This window comes from Coregonus lavaretus (genome assembly GCF_964263955.1).
Source record: "Coregonus lavaretus genome assembly, chromosome: 2".
NCBI lineage: Eukaryota > Metazoa > Chordata > Actinopteri > Salmoniformes > Salmonidae > Coregonus > Coregonus lavaretus.
The window spans coordinates 6,592,165-6,617,595 of record NC_139989.1 but is presented as its reverse complement, the minus strand read 5'-3'; the positions used below and the strand labels follow the sequence as shown (position 1 = coordinate 6,617,595).

General features: G+C 45.2%; 1 protein-coding gene across 1 annotated transcript; it reads left to right on the top strand.

Moving 5' to 3' along the window:
• Positions 1-890: 890 nt before the first annotated feature.
• LOC311099945 (uncharacterized protein) lies at positions 891-25,431 on the top strand (the record flags this gene model as incomplete). Its single annotated transcript, XM_084140664.1, has 16 exons — positions 891-1,469; positions 2,344-2,439; positions 2,678-2,911; positions 3,017-3,176; positions 3,277-3,438; positions 5,293-5,767; positions 7,090-7,642; positions 8,091-8,186; positions 8,425-8,658; positions 8,804-8,876; positions 9,319-9,480; positions 9,602-10,091; positions 10,326-10,362; positions 24,599-24,694; positions 24,933-25,166; positions 25,276-25,431. The coding sequence occupies 16 exons, from the start codon at positions 891-893 to the stop codon at positions 25,429-25,431; spliced, it is 3,837 nt and encodes a 1,278-aa protein (XP_083996790.1).

Here is a 25,431-nt window from a genome sequence, read left to right as displayed (position 1 = left end):
AGGAACTGTTGGTTCATGGCCGTTGGTTTGCAAGAGAGGAGCTATACTATTTGCAGACATATCTGCATGTCATCAGTTAGGTAGTTGTATTCGCAAGTCAATAGGCTACGTTTTACAACTTTCCCACACAATATTTATATGTTATAATGTTGCCACAGTGTTGTGTTGGCAACAACCATAATTGAACAAATAATTGCTTGTGTACCACAGTATATGGAGTTTAGGGTTTTGCCCATTTTCTCCAGTGTTTGCATGCCTCCCTCCTTTCTCCTAGCCTGGGTACCAGTTTGTCTGGATTTCAGGCTACCTTTCTCCACCCTCTTATCTTCTAACTAACCCGTTTGACAGGATCAGCTGAGCAAGGCACTGTACAGAATCACTGATCTACAAATCATGTTGCATCCCAAATAACTACTCATTATGTTCTCACAGCACCTTGCTCACACGTATCCCCTGGAACACACTGTAAGTCTATGACCATGGAGGATTGCCACTGTTGCCAAGTGAAATGGGAGCCCAGGACTCCAGTTCACATATTCTAAAATCTCCCCCTGATTTTCCATCCTGCCGCCTTGTGAATTTGTCGGCCTGAATTCTCCCTTTATCATCCATATTATCTTCCTCAATAAATATTTTAATAACTATGGACTTGGAGGTGTTGTCTGTGTCTAGTGAATTGTCCACTGGGGAGTGTAGAGTATTGCATGGCACACATCTGTACCATAAATGGAACTTCCACAAGTACCTCTGTCCAATCACAATCCTCTTCCTGGTCTCTGTCTAATGCCACATAACCTTGCCACATCACCTTCCCACTTATAAGCACAAACTCCTTGAGAAATGATCATCTCTAATACTCTGCTGCTCAGTCTGTTAGTGTGTGCACCGCAATGGCAGCAGCCATGGATTCCATCAGTTGTTCAATATGTCTGGATCTACTGAAGGATCCGGTGACTATTCCCTGTGGACACAGCTACTGTATGGGTTGTATTAAGGACTGCTGGGATCAGGATGATCTGAAGGGTGTCCTGATCAGCTGCCCTCAGTGCAGACAGACCTTCATCCCAAGGCCTGTTCTGAAGAAAAGCACCATGCTAGCAGAATTGGTGGAGAATCTGAAGAAGACAGGACTCCAAGCTGCTACCCCTGCTCACCATTATGCTGGACCTGGAGATGTGGTGTGTGATGTCTGCACTGGGAGAAAACTAAAAGCGGTCAAGTCCTGTCTGGTGTGTCTAGCCTCTTACTGTGAGCCTCACCTCCAGCCTCACTATGAATCTCCTACCTTTAAGAAACACAAGCTGGTCAAAGCCTCCACACAACTAGAGGAGAAGATCTGCTCTCGTCATGACAAACTGGTGGAGATTTACTGCCGAACCGATCAGAAGTTTATCTGTTATCTGTGTACAATGGATGAACATAAAGGCCACGATACAGTCTCAGCTGAATCAGAAAGGACTGAGAGACGGGTAAGGACAAAAACTCTGTAATAGTTGTTCATTCACAGTATCAATGTGAGAATACTATTAATTACAGAATATGAGTCACTGCACATATTTCTGTATGAAATTGAAAAGGAAGTTAATCAACACCCAATAACCTAAAGCTGGCAGGTAGCCTAGCGGTTAAGACCGTTGGGCCAGTAATTGAAAGGTCTCTGGTTTGAATCCCTGAATTTACTAGGTGGAAAAATGTGCTGTTCTGCCCTTGAGCAAGGCAGTTAACATCCAACAACTGCCCTGTGGATGTTGATAAGGCAGGATTTTCCAAACTCGTTCGAGGGGCCACCCCTGGGTATACGTTTCTGCCCTAGGACTACACAGCTGATTCAAATAACCAACTCATCATCAAGCTTTGATTATTTAAATCATCTGTGTGGTGCTAGGGGAAAAAAAACAAAACGTGCACCAAGGGGGGGGGGGCCCAGGACCGAGTTTGGGAAATCCTGGATTAAGGCAGCCCCCCACACCTCTCTGATTCAGAGGGGTTAGGTTAAATGCGGAAAACACATATCGGTTGAATGCATTCAATTTTGTGAATTCCCTTTCCCTTCCCATATGCATGTAACAGAGGTGGTTCGATTACAACACTCACATGATGTGTAACCTTGACTGAGACATGAGGAGTTGCATTGGCTCCCTGAGCTAATGCCTAGGCTTTGGCTTAATGCGCTTTTTTGGCACGCAGGAGACCTGGGATAGCAAATGATTGGTCATGCGCATACAGACACACGTGACTTTTCATAAGGCATGGACTTTGACCTATCATAAAGTTTGATCTGTTCTCAGTAAGACAGAGTCACTTGTACACATGAACAATGTACTGACATTTGTTTTTTCCCAGAGGCAGCTGGGAGAGAAAAAGAAGGAATCCAAACAGAGAATCCAGAAGAGACAGAAAGAGATGCAGGAGGTGAGACAGGCTGTGAAATCACTCAAGGTGAGTGTTGTTGACCATTTACATGTATTTACTTGGCAGATAGTCCTCTCTAAAGTAACTTTCTTCTCCTAAAGTAAACTACAGTAAAACTGAAGCCAGTAAGGAACCCAGTGCTAGGCCATGTTCCAATCCCACTGAGCCCCACTGTGGAGAACAGGTTGTCTGGGGTTCTGGTGAGAGCTGAGTGAATGGGCTGGTTGGTATGAAACCCCTCCTCTCTTTCTGTGTTTCCTAACAGTGCTCTGCACAAGCAGCAGTGGAGGACAGTGAGAGGATCTTTACTGAGCTGATCCGCTCCATTGAGAGAAAGTGCTCTGAGGTGAAAGAGCTGATCAGAGCCCAGGAGAAGGCTGAAGTGAGTCGAGCTAAAGGACTACTGAAGCAACTGGACCAGGAGATGGCTGAGCTGAGGAGGAGAGAGGCTGAGTTGGAGCAGCTCTCACACACAGAAGACAACATCCAATTCCTCCAGGTGATATCAGGGTCTCTCTGTCCCCAGCATCAGTTGTTACTGCTGAAAGTGAAATGTTTGTATTTCTCAACAATAATCTGTTCTCTGTTTTTTATGTCTCTGTAGAGTTTCCAGTCGCTCTGTGTCCCTCCTCGATCTGAAGACTTACCCTGCATCACTGTCAACCAACATGTCACCTTTCAGGATGTAAGGGAATCAGTCTTTGAGCTGAAAAGCCAAGTAGGAAAAATCTGCTCTGGGGAAATTGCCAAGATCTCTGTAAAAGGTAGGTAACCTAGGCAACTACTGAGCCCTTTGACTTTCTGTAATGTTTTTGAAATTATCAGTATTGAAACAATGATATTTCATTTCCTATGGTTCCATAGTGACAAAAGTCCACATTGTTCCACCTTCTGAGCCCCGTTGTCTTCCCTCATTTGGCACAACTCAGTCTGGACTGTCAGTTGGAGGACTAGCATCACATGGGAATGACACCACCTGTCAGAAGACAAGGCCTGAACCTAAGACCAGAGAAGAGTTATTAGAATGTGAGTAAAGAATATACCCCAGCTAGTACATAACGCTCGGAGAACCATATGTTTCTTAGAGCTTTCTGAGAGCGTGGTTGTCCTATGGTTATTTTGCATTCAATCTTTCCTCAGCATTCTGGGAATGGTACAGGATACCCAGCTAGCACATAACGTTCTAAGTTCTAACCATGTTTCTTAGGATGGAATTTCAGTACTTCAGCGTAAGGTTTTCTACGTTTCCTCATTCTTAAAAAAGAAAGAAACGGTACAGGTTACCTTCAAACAAGTCCCGTGACACTTGTGGGGGTTGTAGAGCAAGTTAGTTTGTAGCCCAAATGGTTCGGATACTATCAAACAGAAGTTGGCACATCGACATTTTACATAAAAACCGCAAGAAAACATTAGTAATGTTCAAAGAACATTCTAAGACTGTTATTTAAAAACGTACATTCCGTTCTCAGCGTCAACAAAACTCTATCCTCTATCTTGTTAAGTGTGTTTAGGTGTGTCGGCCCCGTCCACTAATTGGCCACACCTGATCTTAATGAGTGCTCGACAGCTAGCACATTTGGTTCCTTTGAAGTTGTGGGAACATACGTTTTTGGTTTCCCATTGGTTCTCAAAACGAAGCCATACGTTTCCTGACCGGTAAAACTTAATTTTTTTTAAATGTTCTGAGAACCGAAGTGAAATGTTGTCTGTTCTGGGAACGTAAATTACTAGGTTGCAGGAGGTTCTGAGAATGTTTTACTATGGTTCCCTGAAATTTCTCCTGGGAGGTTTTATTAACGTTCTGAGAACAGAAATTATAGGTTTTTTGAAGGTAATTAAATAACATTCTGAGAACATGTTTTAATAAGACTTTAATAACACTGCTAGCTTAGTTTGGGTTAACTGTTTAGAACACAAAGCACAGATGGAACACCCTGGAAAGTAATTTGCTTAGGCATTAATCATGCATTTATTTTTCTATTGTGGCATGGCATCAGTGAGCTTTGAACCTATGATCTTCTGTTCTCTATCCATGGAATTAGTCCACTTCGCCACCAGGATGGAGCTAGCGTTTATTTATACAAACCTGTTCATTTTAGTCTATTCAAACAGACCTTATTTCAAAATAAACAAGCACTCATTAAGATCAGGTGTGGCCACCCAGGTGGCAGCACGCATCTTTGCTTGCCTGGCAGATATCTCAGCTTGGATGTCGGCCCGCAACCTCAAGCTCAACCCCGACAAGACGGAGCTGCTCTTTCTCCCAGGGAAGGCTTGCCCACTCCAAGACCTCTCCATCATGGTTGACAACTCCACAGTGTCCCCCTCCCAGAGTGCAAAGAACATTTGCGTGACCCTGGACAACACCATGTTCTCTGCAAACATCAAAGCAGTGACTCGCTCCTGCTGGTTCATGCTCTACAACATCAGTAGAGTATGACCCTACTTCACACAGGAAATGGCGCAGGTCCTAATCCAGGCACTTTTCATCTCCCGTCTGGACTACTGCAACTCGCTATTGGCTGGGCTCCCCGCTTGTGCCATCAAACCCCTGCAACTTATCCAGAACACTGTAGCCCGCCTGGTGTTCAACCTTCCCAAGTTCTCCGATGACACCCCACTCCTCCGCACACTCCACTGTTTTCCAGTTGAAGATCGCATCCACTACAAGACCATGGTGCTTGCCTATGGAGCAGCAAGAGGAACTGCCCCTCCCTACCTTCCGGCTATGATAATACTAAAAACGTACGTTCACACAACTTCCAAGGAACCAAATGTGCTAGCTGGGACTGTACAATGCAGATTAATATACTACACACACACACACACACACCTGGATGCACACATACATTTCACATGTTTTTTTGTCTTCATCCTCAGATTCCTGCCAGCTCACATTGGATCCCAACACAGCATTTAAAATGCTGTGTCTGTCTGAGGGGAACAGAAAGGTGACACGGCGTTATAAGGACCAGCTTTATCCTGCCCATTCAGACAGGTTTACCACCTACCCCCAGGTGTTGTGTGGAGAGGGTCTCTCTGGAGCCTGCTACTGGGAGGTAGAGTGGAGCGGAGACTGGGTTGATATAGCTGTCTCATATAAAGGGATCAGCAGGAGAGGACCTGATGAGGGTTTGTTTAGAAGCAGTAAACAGGCCTGGTGTTTGGAGTGTGATGCTTCTGGTTGCTCTTTCTATCACAATGATAAACAGACTGTCATACCTGTCTGCTGTTCCACCAGAGTAGGTGTGTACCTGGACCACAGTGCAGGAGCTCTGTCTTTCTACAGCATCTCTGACACAATGACCCTCCTCTGCAGAGTCCAAACCACTTTCACTCAGCCCCTCTATCCTGGGTTCACAGTCTCTAGAACTGTGAATATACTGAAACAACCAAGATTATTATAGTAAACTAAAACTGAAACGAAAATGAAAACAAATCTTGAAAAAACAATTTAGTCAACTGAAATAAAATAACTAACAACCCTGTTTGAAAAACTAAAACTATACTGAAACTATTATCTTTGACTCCAAAATGAACTAAAATAAAATAAAACCATTATGAACTATGTTCAGTTTTAGTTTATTTTTCAAAACTTTGGGCAAATATCTAATGGGATTTTCAACTGGGTTTTCAAGCTTTTAGGGAGTTTTCAAGCTACTGAATCTGGTGGGTAAATGCTACCAGGAGAAGCCGATGTTTCAAATAGGGCTAGCTTGTGGATCACTATCACAAGGGACGGACTTAGTGATTTGGAGGCCACAGGCAGATGCCAGTCTGAACCCGCCCTCCCCCTTGAACGAAGCAGAATGAAAAGGCTAACTGAAAACCCTTGAAATGCCCTTCATTAGTAAAGGTCTTTGCATCACCACCTAGAGCGGTGGGCAATCATTTTGTCTCGAGGTGCACATCTGGATAAAAAAATTCAACGGAGGGCCGCACAGACTTTTTTTGGGACCAATTTGTTTGTCAAAAGCAATTTGCGGCCCAGAAAAAGGGTAGTTATTTGAAAATGGGAACATTATAGTTTCTACATACTTTCTATCTGGTTTTAGTTACAGTGCCTTCATCTTCTAACTAACCCGTTTGACAGGATCAGCTGAGCAAGGCACTGTACAGAATCACTGATCTACAAATCATATTCCTACCCATATAACTACTCATTATGTTCTCGCAGCACCTTGCTCAGACCTATCCCCTGGAACACACTGTAAGTCTATGACCATGGAGGATTGCCACTGTTGCCAAGTGAAATGGGAACCCAGGACTCCAGTTCACATAATCCAGGTCTCCCCCTGATCTCCCATTATACTGCCTACAGACTTTGTTCTCCTGAATCGTCACTTTAATCTTCCTCAATAAATCTGGTTATAACTATGTACTTGGAGGTGTGGTGGTCTGTATCTAGTGAATTGTCATTTGGGGAGTATAGAGTGTTGCAAGGCACACATACTATAAATAAAACTTCCTTAACCACCTCTGTCCAATCACAACCCTCTTCCTGGTCTCTGTCCAACACAACACTGTGTACAGGAAAAGAGTACACACACACATACAACCAGACCAGGAATGTTCCCACTCAAAAGCACAAACAATTCCAGAGAAACGAAAGTAGTGTCAATCGGCTCAGTCTGTTAGTGTGTGCACCACAATGTCAGCAGCCATGGATTCCATCAGTTGTTCAATATGTCTGGATCTATTGAAGGATCCGGTGACTATTCCCTGTGGACACAGCTACTGTATGGGTTGCATTAAGGACCGCTGGAATCAGGATGATCTGAAGGGTGTCCTGATCAGCTGCCCCCAGTGCAGACAGAACTTCAACACCTGGCCTGTTCTGAAGAAAACCACCATGCTAGCAGAATTGGTGGAGAATCTGAAGAAGACAGGACTCCAAGCTGCTACCCCTGCTCACCATTACGCTGGACCTGGAGATGTGGTGTGTGATGTCTGCACTGGGAAAAAACTAAAAGCTGTCAAGTCCTGTCTGGTGTGTCTAGCCTCTTACTGTGAGCCTCACCTCCAGCCTCACTATGAATCTCCTGCCTTTAAGAAGCACAAGCTGGTCAAAGCCTCCACACAACTAGAGGAGAAGATCTGCTCTCGTCATGACAAACTGGTGGAGATTTACTGCCGAACCGATCAGAAGTTTATCTGTTATCTGTGTACAATGGATGAACATAAAGGCCACGATACAGTCTCAGCTGAATCAGAAAGGACTGAGAGACAGGTAAGAACAATCTATAATTGCAGCTCATTCAGAGTATCACTGTGAAAATACCATTAATTGCTGAATATTAGTCACTACTGTACAACATAGCTTTGAAAAGGAAGTCAGACAACATCCAATAATCTAGCTGTGCTAATATACACCCTCATGTGATGTTACCTTTACTGAGACCTGAAGAGTTGCATTGGCTCTTTCAGCTAATGCCTAGGCTTTGGCTTAGCGGGCTAATGAGCTTTTCTGGCACGCAGGAGATCTGGGATCGAACCCGATCGGTCGCACCCATACAGACTCACACAGACACGTGCATGCCTTTTCCTCCATAATGCATAGACTTTGACCTATCATAAAGTTTGATCTAGACTTGACCTGTCATAAAGTTTGATCTGTTCTCAGTAAGACAGAATCACTTGTACAAATGAACCATGGAATTACATGTGTTTTCCTGCAGAGTCAGGTGGGGGAAAAACAACAAAAATCCAAACAAAGAATCCAGGATAAAGAGAATGAGATGCAAGAGGTGAGACAGGCTGTGTATTCACTCAAGGTGAGTGTTGTTGGTAATATACATGTATTTACTTAGCAGTTAGCCCTCTCAAAAATAACTTACTTCTCCTAAACTAAACTGCAGTAAAACTGGAACCAGTGAGGAACCCAGTGCTGGGCCATGTTCCAATCCTATTGAGCCCCACTGAAGGGAACAGGCTTTCTGTGGTTCTGTTGAGAGCTGAGTGAATGGACTGGTTAAAATACAACCCCTCCTCTCTTTCAATTTGTCCTAACAGAGCTCTGCAGAGGCAGCAGTGAAGAACAGTGAGAGGATCTTTACTGAACTGATCCGCTCCATTGAGAGAAGGCGCTCTGAGGTGAAAGATTTGATCAGAACCCAGGAGAAGGCTGAAGTGAGTCGAGCTGAAGGACTGCTGAAGCAACTGGACCAGGAGATGGCTGAGCTGAGGAGGAGAGATACTGAGCTGGAGCAGCTCTCACACACAGAAGACAACATCCAATTCCTCCAGGTGATATCAATGGCTCTATGTCCCCAGCATCAGGTGTTACTGCTGAAAGTGACATTTTTTACTTTCCCAGCAATAATATTTTTCCTGTTTTTATTTAATGTATCTGTAGAGTTTCCAGTCTCTCTGTGTCCCTCTTGGATCTAAGGCCTTACCCAGCATCACTTTCAATCAACACGTCACCTTTGAGGATATAAGGAAATCAATCTCTGGGCTGAAAAGTAAAGTTGAAAATATCTGTTCTGGAGAAATTGCCAACATCTCTGTAAAAAGTAGGTAACATATAGTATTAGAACAGTATATACGATACAAGTTAGGGCTCGATTCAATCCATAGAGCAGATAATCTGCGTTGTAGCGCGGATTATATTTAAAGGTAATTTCCGATTGAGCCGACACATGCAGCGTTTACCGTGAATACAGTCTCCACAAACGCGGTACCATTGCCTTTAAAGACCAATCGCGCTACAACGCAGATCTTCCACACTACTGATTGAATCGAGACCCTAATCTGCCATAAAGTATGTTCAGTAGGTGAATTTTATGGTTGAATGTTTGTTTTCAATGGAGAACCTTTTTCAGTTACATATTCCTTTGGCTTTCTGTAACGTTTATGTCATGATCAGCGTGGACAAGTGATATTTGATTTCCTGTGTCTCCATAGTGACAAAAGTCCACATTGTTCCACCTTCTGAGCCCCGTTGTGTTCTGTCATTTGGCACAACTCAGTCTGGACTGTCAGTTGGAGGACTAGCATTACATGGGAATGACACCACCTTTCAGAAGACGAGGGCTGAACCCAAGACCAGAGAGGAGTTCTTGGAATGTGAGTAAAGCACATACTGTACAATGCACTTGAATATACTACACACACACACACACACACAAATACACACACACCTGGATGCACACATACATTTCACCTGTTGTTGTGTCTTCATCCTCAGATTCCTGCCAGCTCACATTGGATCCCAACACAGCACATAGAATGCTGTGTCTGTCTGAGGGGAACAGAAAGGTGACACGGAGTAATTACGACCAGCTTTATCCTGACCATCCAGACAGATTTACCAACTATGTCCAGGTGTTGTGTAGAGAGGGTCTGTCTGGAGCCTGCTACTGGGAGGTAGAGTGGAGCGGGGTGGAGGTTTATATAGCTGTCTCATATAAAGGGATCAGCAGGAGAGGACCTGATGAGTGGTTTAGAAGCAGTAATCAGGCCTGGTGTTTGGAGTGTGGTGTCTCAAGCTGCTCCTTCTATCACAATGATAAACAGACTGACATACCTGTCCCCCGCTCCACCAGAGTAGTAGGAGTGTACTTGGACCACAAGGCAGGAACTCTGTCCTTCTACAATGTCTTTGACAATATGACCCTTCTCCACAGAGTCCAGACCAGTTTCACTCAGCCCCTTTATCCTGGGTTCTATGTCACTACGTATCTCAAGATACTGACACCGACACAGTGATTAACTTGAACGAGTTACAGTCATACAGTTAGAATACAGAAAAGGGTCAGAAAAGGGACCGGAAAGATCCATATTGTAAGGTTTTAACTTAAAATCATTGCATCAAGTGGTTAAGAAATATTACCAAGTTTAAATAAATGTGTACATAAATTATCCAGATTCTATTGTCCTTGTGTGTTGTATAAAACTCCCGCTTCCACCAGTCAGCATGAGCCCTCTACCAGGGAGGAACACAGGCAGGTACAATATGTCATATAAATACCTTGTTTTTATACAGGGGCATGTATTCATGGACGCTAAGGGAAGCCAGGCTTCCCCAAATATTTCAAATAATTTATCTTCTCTCTCTGTGTTTTAATAAATTTCCGTAAATTCGCAAGGGGCTGAATCTCACCGGAGAAATCATCTGAGCAAGGGAAACAGTGCCCATCTGTCTCAGTATGTGTAGGCCAAAAGAGTATAACATGTTGTCACCGTAGCATTTGATTGATTGATGCCAGCAAACATTTGGCCTTCGTTGATAAAAATATATAAAAAAATTAGCCAATCAGCGTTGCGCTGAGCTCAACTCTTGGTCGTCCTGGTGCAGTAAAACGCCCCCCAAGGGAGGGCAGTTTGGATTTGACTTCACACCAATCAAATCACTTTCAAAGCAAAATGGCATTTTCAGAAAATCGTGTCTGTTTCTGGTCTGCTTGTGTTGATGTCCTGCAGTAGCTAGCTTGCTAAATCGGCCCTTTCCTAAGCCATGGATGGAGATGGGGATTTGGAATTGTGGTTTTGACTTAATTCTCTGTACAGGCAAATTATTATGATCTAACCATAAATGAATAGGTTGTGCCACTGGCCTTTATAGCTAGGTAGCCTATGACAACAAAAACAAAAAGTTTACTGTATGACAGAGCCACAGACTGTTTTGCCAACATGAAAGAGAGGAGGATGGCACTGGCTTTCAACTAGTCTACAAGAAGGGTGAACACACTGTCAGAATGCGACGGTGAAATGCGGTAGGCGAAGTCAAACGCAGGACACAGAGCTTACTGGAAACGTACTTTACTTGAAAGTAACCAGAGAAGAAAACAATCTCCAACAAGGAGGAAAAACAACCCGCACACGAACACTGCCGATGACGAATACAATAACACACAACACACAATGAACGACAAGAGGGTTAAATAGGGAATACAATACAACGTAATGGGAAACAGGTGTACACAATCAGGACAAAACAAGTCAAACACCGAAACATAGATCGGTGGCAGCTAGTACTCCGGGGACGACGAACGCCGAAGCCTGCCCGAGCAAGGAGGAGGAGCAGCCTCGGCTGATTCCGTGACAGTACCCCCCCCTTGACGCGCGACCCCAGCCGTGCGCCGACCCCGGCCTCGGGGACGGCCAGGAGGACGCGGAGCAGGGCAAGTCGGATGACTCCGGTGGAAGTCCCTCAACATGGAGGGATCTAGAATGTCCCTCCTGAGGACCCAGCACCGTTCCTCCGGACCGTACCCCTCCCACTCCACGAGATACTGCAGGCCCCCTGTCCGACGCCTCGAATCCAAGATGGAACGGACTGAGTACGCCGGAGCCCCCTCGATGTCCAACGGGGGCGGAGGAGCCTCTCGTACCTCACTCTCCTGGAGTGGACCAGCCACCACCGGCCTGAGGAGAGACACATGGAACGAGGGGTTAATGCGGTAATTAATGGGCAGTTGTAACCTATAACATACCTCGTTCAATCTCCTCAGGACTTTAAAGGGCCCCACAAACCGCCGACCCAGCTTCTGGCAGGGCAGGCGAAGGGGCAGGTTTCGGGTCGAGAGCCAGACCCGGTCTCCCGGTGCATACACCGGAGCCTCACTGCGGTGGCGATCGGCGCTCGCCTTTTGACGCCTGATGGCCCGGTGCAGATGGATGTGCGCAGCGTTCCAAGTTTCTTCCGAGCGCCGAAACCACTCGTCCACCGCAGGGGCTTCGGTCTGGCTCTGATGCCAAGGTGCCAGAACCGGCTGATACCCTAACACACACTGGAAAGGCATAAGGTTAGTGGACTAATGGCGGAGGGAGTTTTGGGCTATCTCTGCCCAGGGAATATATCCCGACCACTCTTCTTGCCGGTCCTGGCAATATGACCTCAGAAACCTACCCACATCCTGCTTAACTCTCTCCACCTGCCCATTACTCTCGGGGTGAAAACCTGAGGTAAGGCTAATCGAGACCCCCAGACGTTCCATAAATGCCCTCCAGACTCTAGAGGTAAACTGGGGACCCCGATCAGACACTATATCCTCAGGCACCCCATAGTGCCGGAAGACGTGTGTAAACAGGGCCTTAGCAGTTTGTAGGGCAGTAGGGAGACCAGGCAGGGGAATGAGATGGCAGGCTTTAGAAAACCAATCCACAACGACCAATATCGTAGTGTTCCCCTGGGAGGGAGGAAGGTCCGTGACAAAATCCACCGATAGGTGAGACCACGGCCGTTGTGGAACAGGTAGGGGTTGTAACTTTCCCCTGGGCAGGTGTCTAGGTGCCTTACACTGGGCGCACACCGAGCAGGAGGAAACATAAACCCTCACGTCCTTAGCTAAGGTTGGCCACCAGTACTTATCACTAAGGCAGTGCACTGTCCGACCAATACCCGGATGACGAGAGGAGGGTGACGTGTGAGCTCAGTATATCAAACGGTCGCGAACCTCGAGCGGCACGTACCTCCGACCCTCAGGACACTGTGGAGGAGTAGGGTCGGAACGTAACGCCCGCTCGATTTCCGCATCCACCTCCCACACCACCGGTGCCACTAAACAAGACTCCGGGAGTATGGGTGTGGGCTCAATGGACCTCTCCTCTGTGTCATATAGTCGGGACAGGGCGTCTGCCTTAGCGTTCTGGGACCCTGGTATATATGTGAGCATAAATACAAAGCGGGAAAGAAACATTGACCACCTTGCCTGGCGAGGATTCATCCTCCTCGCTGCCCGGATGTACTCCAGGTTACGATGGTCAGTCAGAATGAGAAAAGGGTGTTTAGCCCCCTCAAGCCAATGTCTCCACACCTTCAGGGCTTGAACCACAGCCAGCAGCTCCCTATCCCCCACGTCATAATTGCGCTCCGCCGGACTGAGCTTCATAGAATAGAAAGCACAGGGGCGGAGTTTAGCTGGCGTACCCGAGCGCTGAGACAGCACAGCACCGATCCCAGCCTCGGAAGCGTCCACCTCCACCTGGAATGCCAAAGAGGGATCCGGATGCGCCAGCACCGGAGCCGAGGCAAACAGGTCCTTCAGACGTCTAAACGCCCTGTCCGCCTCAGCTGACCACTGCAGGCGCACCGGACCCCCCCTTAGCAGAGAGGTAATGGGAGCTGCTACCTATCCAAAGCCCTGGATAAACCTCCGATAGTAATTGGCAAAACCCAAGAAGCGCTGCACCTACTTTACCGTGGTGGGAGTCTGCCAATTACGCACAGCAGAAACGCGGTCAATCTCCATCTCTACCCCTGACGCGGACAACCGATGTCCCAGGAAGGAGATGGACTCCTGGAAGAACAGACATTTCTCCGCCTTCGCATACAGGTCATGCTCCAACAGTCTACCAAGCACTCGACGCACCAGGGACACATGCTCGGCTCGTATAGCGGAGTATATTAGAATGTCATCAATATATACCACAACACCCTGTCCATGCAAGTCCCGGAAAATCTCGTCCACAAATGATTGGAAGACTGAAGGAGCATTCATTAACCCGTATGGCATGACGAGGTACTCATAGTGACCCGAGGTGGTACTGAATGCTGTCTTCCACTCATCTCCCTCCCTAATGCGCACCAGGTTGTACGCGCTCCTGAGATCCAATTTTGTGAATAATCGCGCCCCGTGTAATGACTCCGTCATACTAGCAATCAGAGGGAGAGGATAGCTGTATTTGATGGTGATCTGATTTAAACCACGGTAATCAATACACGGGCGTAAACCCCCATCCTTCTTCTTCACAAAAAAGAAACTTGAGGACGCAGGGGAAGTAGACGGCCGTATGTACCCCTGTCTCAAAGATTCGGTGACGTAGGTCTCCATAGCGGCCGTCTCCTCCTGAGACAGAGGATACACGTGACTACATGGAAGCGCAGCGCCTACCTGGAGGTCTATCACACAATCCCCCTGTCGATGAGGTGGTAATTGAGTCGCCTTCTTCTTACTGAAGGCGAGAGCCAAATCGGCATACTCAGGTGGAATGTGCAAGGTGGGAACTTGGTTCGAGCTTTCCACTGTCGTTGCCCCTACGGAAACGCCTACACACCGCCCAGTACACTGATCAGACCATCCCTGGAGAGCTCTCTGCTGCCATGAAATGTTGGGGTCATGAGCTGTTAACCAGGGAAGCCCCAACACCACGGGAAACGCAGGAGAATCAATCAAATACAACCGTACTATCTCCTCATGACCCTCCTGCGTTTTCATCCGGAGAGGCGCCGTGACCTCCCTAATCAAACCTGACCCCAACGGGCAGCTATCTAGGGCATGAATGGGGAAGGGCACATCAACAGGTACGATAGGAATCCCTAACTTATAGGTGAACTGGCGATCGATAAAATTCCCAGCTGCGCCTGAATCTACTAGCGCCTTATGCTGGGAGTGAGGAGAAACCTCGGGAAACACCACTTTAATACACATATGATCAGCAGAGAGCTCTGGGTGAGTTGGGTGCCTACTCACCTGGAATGACTCATCAGTGCGTCGCCCACTGCCTCGATTCCTAGGAGACCCTCCCCAGCACCGACCAGCAGTGTGTCCTCTGCGGCCACAGTTGGTGTAGGGGACGGCCTCCCTCCTGGTCTCCCTCCTGGTCTCCCTAGCACCAGCACCCCCGAGCTCCATAGGGGTCGGCTCGGATGTGCTGGGGGATGGAATGGACGGCCCCGAATCCGGACGTCCGCGGGTAGCCAACAGGGTATCCAGGCGAATCGACATGTCCACCAGTTGGTCAAAGCTGAGGTTGGTGTCCCTGCAGGCCAATTCCCGACGCATGTCCTCCCTCAGGCTGCATCTGTAGTGGTCGATGAGGGCCCTCTCATTCCATCCCGTGTTGGCAGCTAGCGTCCGGAAGTCCAGCGCGAACTCCTGCGCGCTCCTCCTCCCCTGTCTAAGGTGGAATAGACGCTCACCCGCCGCTTTACCCTCTGGGGGATGATCGAATACTGCCCAGAAGCGGCGGGTGAACTCTGCATAGCTGACCATAGCGGTCTATCCCACCCCATTCGGCGTTGGCCCATTCCAGCGCCTTGCCGGACAGACAGGAGATGAGGGCGGACACGCTCTCGTATCCCGAGGGTGCCGGGTGAATGGTTGCTAGGTAGAGTTCAACCTGGAGTAGGAATTCCACTGGACTCCGGAGATGGAACGATGGGTATGGCTGATGGTGGTGGTATCGTAGGATGAGGTGTGGGCAAACCTCCACTCTCCCATCGCCTCAAGGTGTCCATCACCCCTTGGATGGTGGTGCCCAGGTGCTGGATCATGGCCTCTTGTTGGGTTACACGCTCCTCCAGTGCTCCCCTTGGCGCAGACGATCCTACTGACTCCATCGTAGGTGTGTTATTCTGTCAGAATGCGACGGTGAAATGCGGTAGGCGAAGTCAAACGCAGGACACAGAGCTTACTGGAAACGTACTTTACTTGAAAGTAACCAGAGAAGAAAACAATCTCCAACAAGGAGGAAAAACAACCCGCACACGAACACTGCCGATGACGAATACAATAACACACAACACACAATGAACGACAAGAGGGTTAAATAGGGAATACAATACAACGTAATGGGAAACAGGTGTACACAATCAGGACAAAACAAGTCAAACACCGAAACATAGATCGGTGGCAGCTGTGGTCCTCTGTAGCTCAGCTGGTAGAGCACGGCGCTTGTAACGTCAAGGTAGTGGGTTCGATCCCCATACACAAAAATGTATGCACGCATGACTGTAAGTCGCTTTGGATAAAAGCGTCTGCTAAATGGCATATTATTATTATAGTACTCCGGGGACGACGAACGGCGAAGCCTGCCCGAGCAAGGAGGAGGAGCAGCCTCGGCTGATTCCGTGACACACACACACACACACACACACACACACAGAAATCAGTACCATGGACAGCCACATGATATTTAGCAACATTGATTGGACTAAATTGTTTTTGATATCTTTAAGTTTGTTTTCAGTGTATTGAACTAAGCATACATAGCCTTGTTGATTTGATGATGTTTAAATGTTTAAGTTAAAATGGTGCTGGAATAGCGGAGGCAGTGCTCCTGTTGTCTTTGTGCTGACTTGCGGTAACTCTGTGTTTCTAAATCAGTAGTTGTTTAGTAAACTGTCTAAAATATGTACTTGTTTGACCATGCTGCAGGTCATATAACTGTTTGTTACATGCAATACTTGCTTTGTGGGCTTCACCGGACAGATGTTGCTCTCCAGTTTTGTGATGAAACAAACGTATGTGTAGTTGAATTTATTCCGCAACTGTGTGAATGTTGTCTTTTTGTTGTCACGGCCTTATTGTATATCACGGTAGCGTATGAACAAATGGGTTATAGAGCAAACAACCCAATCATAACATCATAGGTTGTAATATGGCTTTTTTACTTGCTTGGCTTAGTTTCCTCAGTGATTTTACCCACGCACTGCTACTGTCTTTATATCACATATAGTATCACTACATGCAATTATCTTATTTTCTGAGTATTACTAACAGTTAATTTCATATTTGGACCAACTTCTCTGGGACCGTTACAAGCATCAAATGATCCTAGACAGATGGGATTCTTATAGATGGAAGAAACTACTTAATGTTGACAACCTGTATATGAAATAACACATATGGAATCATGTAGTAACCAAACAAGTGTTAAACTAATCAAAATGTATGTTATATTTGAGATTCTTCAAATAGCCACCCTTTGCCTTGATGACAGCTTTGCACACTCTTGGCATTCTCTCAACCAGCTTCACCTGGAATGCTTTTCCAACAGTCTTGAAGGAGTTCCCACATATGCTGAGCACTTGTTGGCTGCTTTTCCTTCACTCTGCGGTCTGACTCATCCCAAACCATCTCAATTGGGTTGAGATCGGGGGATTGTGGAGGCCAGGTCATCTGATGCAGCACTCCATCACTCTCCTTCTTGGTAAAATAGCCCTTACACAGCCTGGAAGTATGTTGGGTCATTGTCCTGTTGAAAAACAAATGATAGTCCCACTAAGCCCAAACCAGATGGGATGGCGTATTGCTGCAGAATGCTGTGGTAGCCATGCTGGTTAAGTGTGCCTTGAATTCTAAATAAATCACAGACAGTGTCACCAGCAAAGCACCCCCAAACCATAACACCTCCTCCTCCATGCTTTACAGTGGGAACTACACATGGGACGATCATCCGTTCACCACACCGCGTCTCACAAAGACCAAAAATCTCCAATTTGGACTCCAGACCAAAGGACAAATTTCCACCGGTCCATTGTTCATGTTTCTTGGCCTAAACAGGTCTCTTCTTCTTATTGGTGTCCTTTAGTAGTGGTTTCTTTGCAGCAATTTGACCATGATGGCCTAATTCACACAGTCCCCTCTGAACAGTTGATGTTGAGATGTGTCTGTGACTGGAACTCTGAAGCATTTATTTGGGCTGCAATTTCTGAGGCTGGTAACTATAATAAACGTATCCTCTGCAGCAGAGGTAACTCTGGGTCTTCCATTCCTGTGGCGGTCTTTATTAGAGCCAGTTTCATCATAGCGCTTGATGGTTTTTGCGACTGCATTTGAAGAAACTTTCAAAGTTCTTGACATTTTCCGTATTGACTGATGTACCTCTTTGCTTATTTGAGCTGTTCTTGCCATAATATGGACTTGGTCTTTTACCAAATAGGGCTATCTTCTGTATACCCCCCCATACCTTGTCACAACACAACTGATTGGCTCAAACGCATTAAGAAGGAAAGAAATTCCACAAATTAATTTTTAAGAAGGCACACCTGTTAATTGAAATGCATTCCAGGTGACTACCTCATGAAGCTGGTTGAGAGAATGCCAAGAGTGTGCAAAGCTGTCATCAAGGCAAAGGGGTGGCTATTTGAAGAATCTCAAATATGAAATATATTTTGTTTTGTTTAACACTTTTTGGTTACTACATGATTCAATCTGTGTTATTTCATAGTTTTGACGTCTTCACTATTATTCTACAATGTAAAAAAAAAAAAAAAAAAAAAAAACCTTGAGGTGTGTCCAAACTTTTGACTGGTAGTGTATGTATTTAAACAAGCAGCAATGAGCTGTATAGTTCAGTTCAGATGTGTTGATCGTTTAGTCCACCAGGTGGCAAACTATGCATAGTTTACGAGAGTATAGTAAGGTAGGCAGAGTACTGCAGTTGTGTCTTTGAAGTGCAGAGCTAGGATTTAAACCCAGTCCCAATTTAATTTCTCATCATTTTAAAGTTAATGAGATAAATGCACATAGGATTATCAATTAAGGACATGCATACACCAAGCAGAGTATAGTGCTGCTATTAATTGAGGACAGTAATATATAGTAGTTACCATTCTGCCTGATTTAAAAAAAGATGTGGTTTAAACTATCATTTGAAGAAAAATGCTAAGTGCTTGATAGTTTTTAATAAAACTTGATCTTGAACGTATTGCTATTGACACTTGATAATAAAGATTGTATTTTCAAATGGATGTTTAAAAGTTACAATTGTCCAGTCATCAATGTTGTGAAATGTCTGAAATGGTTGTGGCTAGTACATGCCAGGAATTGCAGACACCCACTCAAACGTTATGGGTAAAGAATGATTTTATTAGGATCCCCATTAGCCAAAGCCAATGACGACAGCTAGTCTTACTGGGGTCGGACACATAACGAAAAAGACATTACAGACCAAATAAAACAATTTACAGACATTTACATGTAGTGTGTGAGTGTGTGTGCGTGCATCTATCAGTTACACATAGTGCCTTCAGAAAGTATTCACACACCCCTTGACTTATTCCACATTGTTGTGTTACAGCCTGAATTCAAAATTGATGCACACAATACCCCATAATGACAAAGTGAATTTTTGCTGATTTATTCAAAGTCAAATACAGAAATATCAACATTACATAAGTATTCACACCACTGAGACAAAACTTTGTAGAAGCACCTTTGGTGGTGATTACAGCTTTGAGTCGTCTTGGATAGGTGTGTATCAGCTTTGCATCTGGATTTGTGGATTTTCTCCAATTCAGATTTTCTCAAGCTCTGTTAAGTTAGATTGGGAGTGGCGGTGAACAGCAATCTTCTCAGGAGTGGCTTCCGTCTGGCCACCCTCCCATAAAGCCCAGATTGGTGAAGTACTGTAGAGACTCGTCCTTCTGGCAGGTTCTCCCATCTCAGCCAAGGAACTATGTAGTTCCGTCACAATGGTCATTGTCTTCTTGGTCACCTCCCTGACCAAGGTCCTTCTCGTCCATTTGCTCAGTTTGGTTGGACAGCTAGCTCTAGGAAGAGTCTGGGTAGTTCCATATTTTTTCCATTTCCCAATGATGGGACCACTGTGCTCTTGGAAACTTTCAACACTCTAGAAATTGTTGTATTCCTTTCCTCTGATATATGCCTCATCACAATTATATCTCGAAGCTCTACGAACAGTTCCTTAAAATTCATGTTATAGTTTCTGCTCTGACATGCACTATCAACTATGGGACCTTATATAGACAGGTGTGTTTCTTTCTAAACCATGTCCAAACAATTTAATTGGCCACAGGTGGACTCCAATCAAGTTGTAGCGACATCCCAAGGATGATCAAAGGAAATTGGATGCACCCGAGCTCAATTTGGAGTGGCATAGCAAAGGGGTGTGAATACTTATGTAAATTAGATATTTATTTAATTTTCAATAAATGTGCAAAAATGTCTAAAAACATGTTTTCTCTTTGTCATTATGGGGTGTTGTGTGTAGATGGGTGAAAATCAATTTAATCAATTTTGAATTCAGGCTGTAACACAACAAAATGTGGAATAAGTCAATGTCAGTACATGCACACAACAAGTAGGTCACATGGGGGAGAGGCGTTGTGCCATGAAGTGTTGCTTTATTCGTTTTTTGAAACCAGGTATGCTGTTCACTTGCGCTATATGAGATGGAATGGAGTTCCATGCAATCATGGCTGTCTAATACTGTACGTTTCCTTGATTTTTTTCTGAACCTGGGGACTGTGAAAAGACCACTGGTGGCATGTCTGGTGGGGTAAATGTGTGTGTCAGTGCTGTGTGTAAGTTGACTGTGCAAACAATTAGAAAACGTATAAAAATCCAATTTAGTTATTTTTCTATTTAAAAAGTGTGATTTTGAGAGCGAAAACCTGAAAAAAGAGGGGGAAACAGAAACCTGGAAAAACTAAACAGAGAACTGAATTTCTGAATAAATAAAAAACCGACATCACCGAAAACATTTCATAGATTTTATAGGGCCCTACACTGGTTATCAGGGAAAAAATTGTCTAGATAGATAACTTGAGTCCTCTTACATGCCGTACTAAAGTTAAAAGGAATGGGATTGGTGTATACATGGGCGAGAGAGAGTTTCCTTCTACCATATGTTTTGCACCAGTTTTGCACCAGTTTTGCACCAGCACTATTCTTTTTAAATCCAAGTCACATTGAGACTGACTTCTAAGTCCATTTAGTGGCATAATGAATGGAGCAATGTAACATTTTCTTGTGTGTTGTAACTTGGGGGGTTACCCCTATAGCCCTCAGGTTTTTTTTATTTAAACCTAACCTGATCTATGACCTGACCCATCACCTTATGTATAACTGCCCTACAGTGGCAAGAAGTGACATCCCAAAAAACACACAAATAACTACACAAAACAAATGGCTCCTAGCCTTCTTCTATCCCTAACACTAAAACTGAAACAAAATATAAATATAAAAACGAAATACAAATATTTTTATACAACTCAAACTACAATGAACAAAAATATAAACGCAACATATAAAGTATTGGTCCCATGTTTCATGAGCTGAAATAAAAGATCCCAGAAATTATCCACACGCACAAAAGGCTTATTTGTCTCAAATGTTGTGCACACATTTGTTTACATCCCTGTTTGTGAGCATTCTCCTTTGCCAAGATAATCCATTCACCTGACAGGTGTTGCATACACTACATGACCAAAAGTATGTGGACACCGGCTCGTCGAACATCTCATTCCAAAATCATGGACATTAATATGGAGTTGGTCCCCTCTTTGCTGCTATAACAGCCTCCACTCTTCTGGGAAGGCTTTCCACTAGATGTTGGAAAATTGCTGTGGGGACTTGGTTCCATTCAGCCACAAGGTCGGGCACTTATGTTGGGCAATTAGGCCTGGCTCGCAGTCGGCTTTCCAATTCATCCCAAAGGTGTTTGATGGGGTTGAGGTCAGGGCTCTGTGCAGGCCAGTCAAGTTCTTCCACACCGATCTCAATAAACCATTTCTGTATGGACCTCGCTTTGTGCACGGGGGCATTGTCATGCCGAAACAGGAAAGGGCTTTCCCCAAACTGTTGCCACAAAGTTGGAAACACAGAATCATCTAGAATGTCATTGTATGCTGTAGCATTAAGATTTCCCTTCACTGGAACTAAGGGGCCTAGCCCGAACCATGAAAAACAGCCCCAGACCATTATTCCTCCTCCACCAAATTTTACAATTGGCACTATGCATTCGGGCAGGTAGCGTTCTCCTGGCATCCGCAAATGAATATTTGTCCATCAGACTGCCAGATGGTGAAGCGTGATTCATCACTACAAAGAGCGCGTTTCTACTGCTCCAGAGTCCAATGGCGACGAGCTTTACACCACTCCAGCCGGCGCTTGGCATTGCACATGGTGATCTTAGTCTTGTGTGAGGCTGCTCGGCAATGGAAACCCCATTTCATTTAGCTCCCGAAGAAACAGTTATTGTGCTTGTGTTTTTTTACATGCTACACGCTACAGCACTCGGTGGTCCCGTTCTGTGAGCTTGTATGGCCTACCACTTAGCGGCTGAGCCGTTGTTGCTCCTAGATGTTTCAGTTTCACAATAACAGCACTTACAGCTGACCGGGGCAGCTCTAACAGGGCAGAAATTTGACAAACTGACTTGTAGGAAAGGTGGCAAAAAAATTATAAATGTATGCACTCACTAACTCTATGTCGCTCTGGATAAGAGCGTCTGCTAAATGACTAAAATGTAAAATGTAAAAAATGTGGCATCCTATGACGGTGCCACGTTGAAAGTCACTGAGCTCTTTAGTAAGGCCATTTTACTGCCAATGTTTGTTTATGGAGATTGCATGGATCTGTGCTCGATTTTATACACCTGTCAGCAATGGGTGTGGCTGAAATAGCCGAATCCACTAATTTGAAGGGGTGTTCACATACTTTTGTATATACAGTGCATTCAGAAAGTATTCAGTCCCCTTCCCTTTTTCCACATTTTGTTACGTTACATCCTTATTCTAAAATGGATTTAATTAATTAATTTCCTCATCAATCTACACACAATACCCCATAATGACAAAGCAAAAACTGATTTTTAGAAATTTGTGCAAATGTATTACAAATAAAAAACGGAAATAACTTATTTACATAAGTATTCAGACCCTTTGCTATGAGACTCGAAATTGAGCTCAGATGCATCCTGTTTCCATTGATCATCCTTGAGATGTTTCTACAACTTGATTGGAGTCCACCTGTGAACAATTCAATTGATTGGATATGATTTGGAAAGGCACACACCTGTCTATATAAGGTCCCACAGTTGACAGTGCATGTCAGAGCAAAATCAAAGGAATTTTCGGTAGAGCTCCGAGACAGGATTGTGTCGAGGCACAGATCTGGGGAAGGGTACCAAAACATTTCTGCAGCATTGAAGGTCCCCAAGAACACAGTGGCCTCCATCATTCTTAAATGGAAGAAGTTTGGAACCACCAAGACTCTTCCTAGAGCTGGCCGCCCGGCCAAAGAGAAGGGCCTTGGTCAGGAAGGTGACCAAGAACCCGATGGTCACTCTGACAGAGCCCTAGAGTTCCTCTGTGGAGATGGGAGAACCTTCCAGAAGGACAACCTTGCAGCATTCCACCAATCAGGCCTTTATGGTAGAGTGGCCAGACGGAAGCCACTCCTCAGTAAAAGGCACATGACAGCCTGCTTGGAGTTTGCCAAAAGGCACCTAAAGACTTTCAGACCATGAGAAACAAGATTGTCTGGTCTGATGAAACAAAGATTGAACTCTTTGGCCTGAATGCCAAGCGTTACGTCTGGAGGAAACCTGGCACCATCCCTATGGTGAAGCATGGTGGTGGCAGCATCATGCTGTGGGGATGTTTTTCAGCGGCAGGGACTGCGAGACTAGTCAAGATCAAGGCAAACATGAACGGATTAAAGTACAGAAAGATCCTTGATGAAAACCTGCTCCAGAGTGCTCAGGACCTCAGACTGGTTGTGAAGGTTCACCTTCCAACAGGACAACGACCCTAAGCACACAGCCAAGAACGCAGGACTGGCTTCGGGACAAGTCTCTGAATGTCCTTGAGTGGCCCAGCCAGAGCCCGGACATCTCTGGAGAGACCTGGAAATAGCTGTGCAGCAATGCTATATATATATATATGCCTATTTTGGCTTTGTCATTATGGGGTATTGTGTGTAGATTGATGAGGATATATTTTTTTTTAAATCAATTTTAGAATAAGGCTGCAACCTAACAAAATGTGGAAAAAGTCAAGGGGTCTGAATACTTTCCGAAGGGACTGTATACCGTATGTCCATAAGACCTGGCTTTGAAAAGGAAAATAGCAAATACCCCAAAGATTTAAGCTGGTGAATATAATAATAATATGCCATTTAGCAGACGCTTTTATCCAAAGCGACTTACAGTCATGCGTGCATACATTTTTTTTGTGTATGGGTGGTCCCGGGGATCGAACCCACTACCTTGGCATTACAAGCGCCGTGCTCTACCAGCTGAGCTACAGAGGACCACATGCACACATGCATGTAACAGAGGTGGTTTGATGACCACACTCACATTATGTGTAACCTTTACTGAGACATGAGGAGTTGCATTGGCTCCCTGAGCTAATGCCTAAGCTTTGGGTTAATGCGCTTTTTTGGCACGCAGGAGACCCAGGATAACACATGATCGGTCATGCGCATACAGACACACATGTGACTTTTCATAAGGCATGGACTTTGACCTATCATAAAGTTTGATCTGTTCTCAGTAAGACAGAGACTGTGTTTACACAAGAAGCCCAATTCTGATATTTCTTCCACTAATTGGTCTTTTGACCAATCAGATCAGCTCTGAAAAAGATCTGATATGATTGGTCAAAAGACCAATTAGTGGAAAAAGGGTCAAAATTGGGCTGCCTGTGTAAACACAGCCAGAGTCACTTGTACACATTAACATTGGAATTACATTTGTTTTTTCACAGAGGCAATTGGGAGAGAAAAAGAAGGAATCCAAACAGAGAATCCAGAAGAGACAGAAAGAGATGCAGGAGGTGAGACAGGCTGTGAAATCACTCAAGGTGAGTGTTGTTGACCATTTACATGTATTTACTTGGCAGATAGTCCTCTCTAAAGTAACTTACTTCTCCTAAAGTAAACTACAGTAAAACTGAAGCCAGTAAGGAACCCAGTGCTGGGTCATGTTCCAATCCCACTGAGCCCCACTGTGGAGAACAGGTTGTCTGGGGTTCTGGTGAGAGCTGAGTGAATGGGCTGGTTGATATGAAACCCCTCCTCTCTTTCTGTGTTTCCTAACAGTGCTCTGCACAAGCAGCAGTGGAGGACAGTGAGAGGATCTTTACTGAGCTGATCCACTCCGTTGACAGAAGGCGCTCTGAGGTGAAAGAGCTGATCAGATCCCAGGAGAAGGCTGAAGTGAGTCGGGCTGAAGGACTGCTGAAGCAACTGGACCAGGAGATGGCTGAGCTGAGGAGGAGAGATACTGAGCTGGAGAAGCTCTCAAACACAGAAGGCAACATCCAATTCCTCCAGGTGATATCAATGGCTCTCTGTCCCCAGCATCAGGTGTTCCTGCTGAAAATGAAATCTTTGTATTTCTCAACAATCATCTTTTCTCTGTTTTTCTGATCTGTCTCTGTAGAGTTTCCAGTCTCTCTATGTCCCTCTGTTACCCAACATCACTGTCAACCAACATGTATACTTTGAGGATATAAAGAAATCAATCTCTGGGCTGAAAATTAAAGTTGAAAAGATCTGTTCTGGAGAAATGGCCAACATCTCTGTAAAGAGTCGGTAA